Here is a 2709-nt window from a genome sequence, read left to right as displayed (position 1 = left end):
TTCTACTGTCTGTATATTTAAACATATGATAATAAATGACTTTGCTGCTTTAAGTTTTGTGACTCTTTCCTTTGATCACTGAAGCTGTTAAAAGCTAAATCGACTGTGACTTGTTCAGAATTGCAGCGTAAGCTTCCTGTCTCACATTACCTCAGAAAACAATCACTTCCTCCTTCAAAGAACAACAGAAAACATGCCCTGTTCTGAAGTTTGACCATGACACTTAACCATTAGTTAATATGACTGATAAGATATAACTGCAGTCTATGTAAAGTTATATATGATACACTCTCATAAACAACATGTTTTGTTTTAAATATAGACATAATTGTCAATTTTTGCAACCAAAAAAAACTACCATTTTGTAATATGGTCAAAATGTTTAATATTTATCTATGGACTTACAAATCTACACACACTTAGCCGAGTGTCTATGCAAGCTAATAGACCATAGACAGCATATGCATTGGAAAAGTAGTTTGATGCAAAAACATAGTTGATGGAGACTAATTCTCTGGGAAGGAAATGGAAACTTTTTGTGGTTATAGTGTCTCTGCATTGTACTGTAACCTCTAGTTTGATTAACACCTTTATGCACGACAAACACAATGGCGAAAGTCATTTTCTTCTTCTGTGTATTTTCTTATTGGATTATGCCTATTATCTCATCCAATGGTAAATATATTTTATTTCAAACATTATGCATTTAACTTATCAACCTTAAATACTATATCTATCATTTTAACATGGTCTAAGGATCAGTTTTTATAATGTCTCTCCAGATGCGTCAGTGCGAGGATCTTCTGATCTGCTGAGAGTTCAGATGGGAGAAAACATCAGTCTGAACTGCAGCATGAGAAACAAATATGAAGTCTCCTGGTATCACCTGAGATCTGAACAACTGGATCTACTGATTGCAGCAGAGAAGGACAACACAGGAAGAAAACTTATGACCAACTACAAAAAAAACAGTACTTTAGTGAAATTGACTGCAGACACATGGGTCACCAGAGTCTCTCTAGAGATTTCTGGAGTAACAGAGTCAGATTCAGGTCTTTATTTCTGTGGAACAAAGTCTGACGCTCCAGAGATGTTCTTCAACAAACCCATCAGACTAGAGATCGAGGGTAACAGATTTCAGTTTTTCCATCATATCTTAACAAACTTGTCATTGTAGGGGGACCTTACAGAGCAATAGTTTCTGATTTAATCCATGAAACTAGTTTTGTTGGCATAAATGCATAGGTTGATATATATTGAACAAATATTTCACATTCCTTTCAGAGTAAATTTTCAGACCACAAACATACACCTACCAAACCTTTCTTGATCTGAAAAACAAATTCTAAAGGTCCTGAAATGCCATTATCAATTTTATTGCATAAAGGACAACTTAAAAACTACTGAAGCACATTTTAACCCAGTCTTCAATATTCAACTAACAACAGTTTTGTGTGTAAACTGATCATATGTTTACAGGTCTTACTGTAGTACAAGAGACAAAAGAAGTTGACATCAAAGGTAAATGATGTTTAATTCATTGTTCGTGCTCTGCTGTGGAGATCCAGCACTAATTCTAGTCATCATTTAACACTTTCTGTTGTACAAACATGAATAATTCTCTGTCTGTGTAGACGAGGTGACGGTGATGGAGCGTGTGCTGATGTTCGGTGGTGTTGGTCTGGCTGCGTTAGTGTTTTTTCTGGCTACAGTCATTGCAGGAGGAATCCTTCACTACCGCGGTTGGCAGAAAGGATGGGCCGCAGCCAAACATGCATCTCGGATTCATCACAGATCAGCTAAATAACTTCTACTTAAGCTTTATTCTAACTCAATATATCCCTGAGCTTTGCATTGCTGTATCATGAATTAAAGCAGAAAACTGTGGCTCAGATGCTTTTCCTGTTGACCAGATTTACTTTCACTTTAAAAAAGCTGAGATGTTGTGGCAAATGTTGCATTTTTTCAATCATTAATGGTTGTGTGGTTCATTTGTGGTTGTCACATTTAGTTAAATATAAAAACACTGTTAATAATAATAATAATACGTTTAATTTATATAGCGCCTTTCCCAAGCTCAAGGACGCTGCACAATGACAAAAGCAAAAAACAATCATGTCGTACATAGATGGACAAGACATTTGGCAAGTCCAGAACGTGCGGTTGCAGTTGCATACCACATATCATTAAAAAAAACAACAACATTATAACAGGTAATATTGGTTGAACATATAGGTTTTGAGTTTAGACTTAAATTCGTGGAGTGTGGTTGCTGTCCGAAGAGCCGGAGGCAATGTGTTCCAAAGTTTGGGAGCCATAACAGAGAAAGATCTACCTCCCATATTGGCAATATGGCGATGGTATAACAGGTAGATGCATTACAATCCACATTACAGTCAGAGGATGATTCGCTGAATTAATAATTTGGTAGTTTGTTTTTGTATTTCTGCCGGTAAAGTGATTACAACAAAATATCCACATTCTTAGAATTAGAATGTCTGATCAAGTTATTATACCCGATCACAAATACACAAAATAATGATCTTTAAAATAGCATCATATGACCCCTTTAAAACCATATTAATAGTAGGCCTATAAATTGTTTAAAAATGATATAAATGTTCTAAATGAGTGGTTTATAAGTATATAATATAGATTAATGCTGTAAAATATTAAAATAAATGTCTAATACTTATAGGGGAGAGTGGG

The 2709-nt window shown here is 35.1% G+C and overlaps 1 protein-coding gene across 1 annotated transcript; it reads left to right on the top strand.

Annotated features, from left to right (window-relative positions):
• Nucleotides 1–603: 603 nt before the first annotated feature.
• Nucleotides 604–1852, top strand: LOC107714295 (uncharacterized). Its single transcript, XM_016520109.1, has 4 exons — nt 604–675; nt 783–1127; nt 1480–1521; nt 1635–1852. Exons 1-4 carry the CDS (start codon nt 609–611, stop codon nt 1805–1807), a joined length of 627 nt encoding a protein of 208 aa, XP_016375595.1. The 5' UTR covers nt 604–608; the 3' UTR covers nt 1808–1852.
• The last annotated feature ends 857 nt before the right edge of the window (nt 1853–2709 follow it).

The sequence above is a fragment of the Sinocyclocheilus rhinocerous genome, unplaced genomic scaffold, assembly GCF_001515625.1.
Source record: "Sinocyclocheilus rhinocerous isolate Xijiao unplaced genomic scaffold, SAMN03320098_v1.1 scaffold1230, whole genome shotgun sequence".
Lineage (NCBI taxonomy): Eukaryota > Metazoa > Chordata > Actinopteri > Cypriniformes > Cyprinidae > Sinocyclocheilus > Sinocyclocheilus rhinocerous.
The sequence above is the reverse complement of the archived record's forward strand: the minus strand, read 5'-3'. Positions and strand labels throughout refer to the sequence as shown.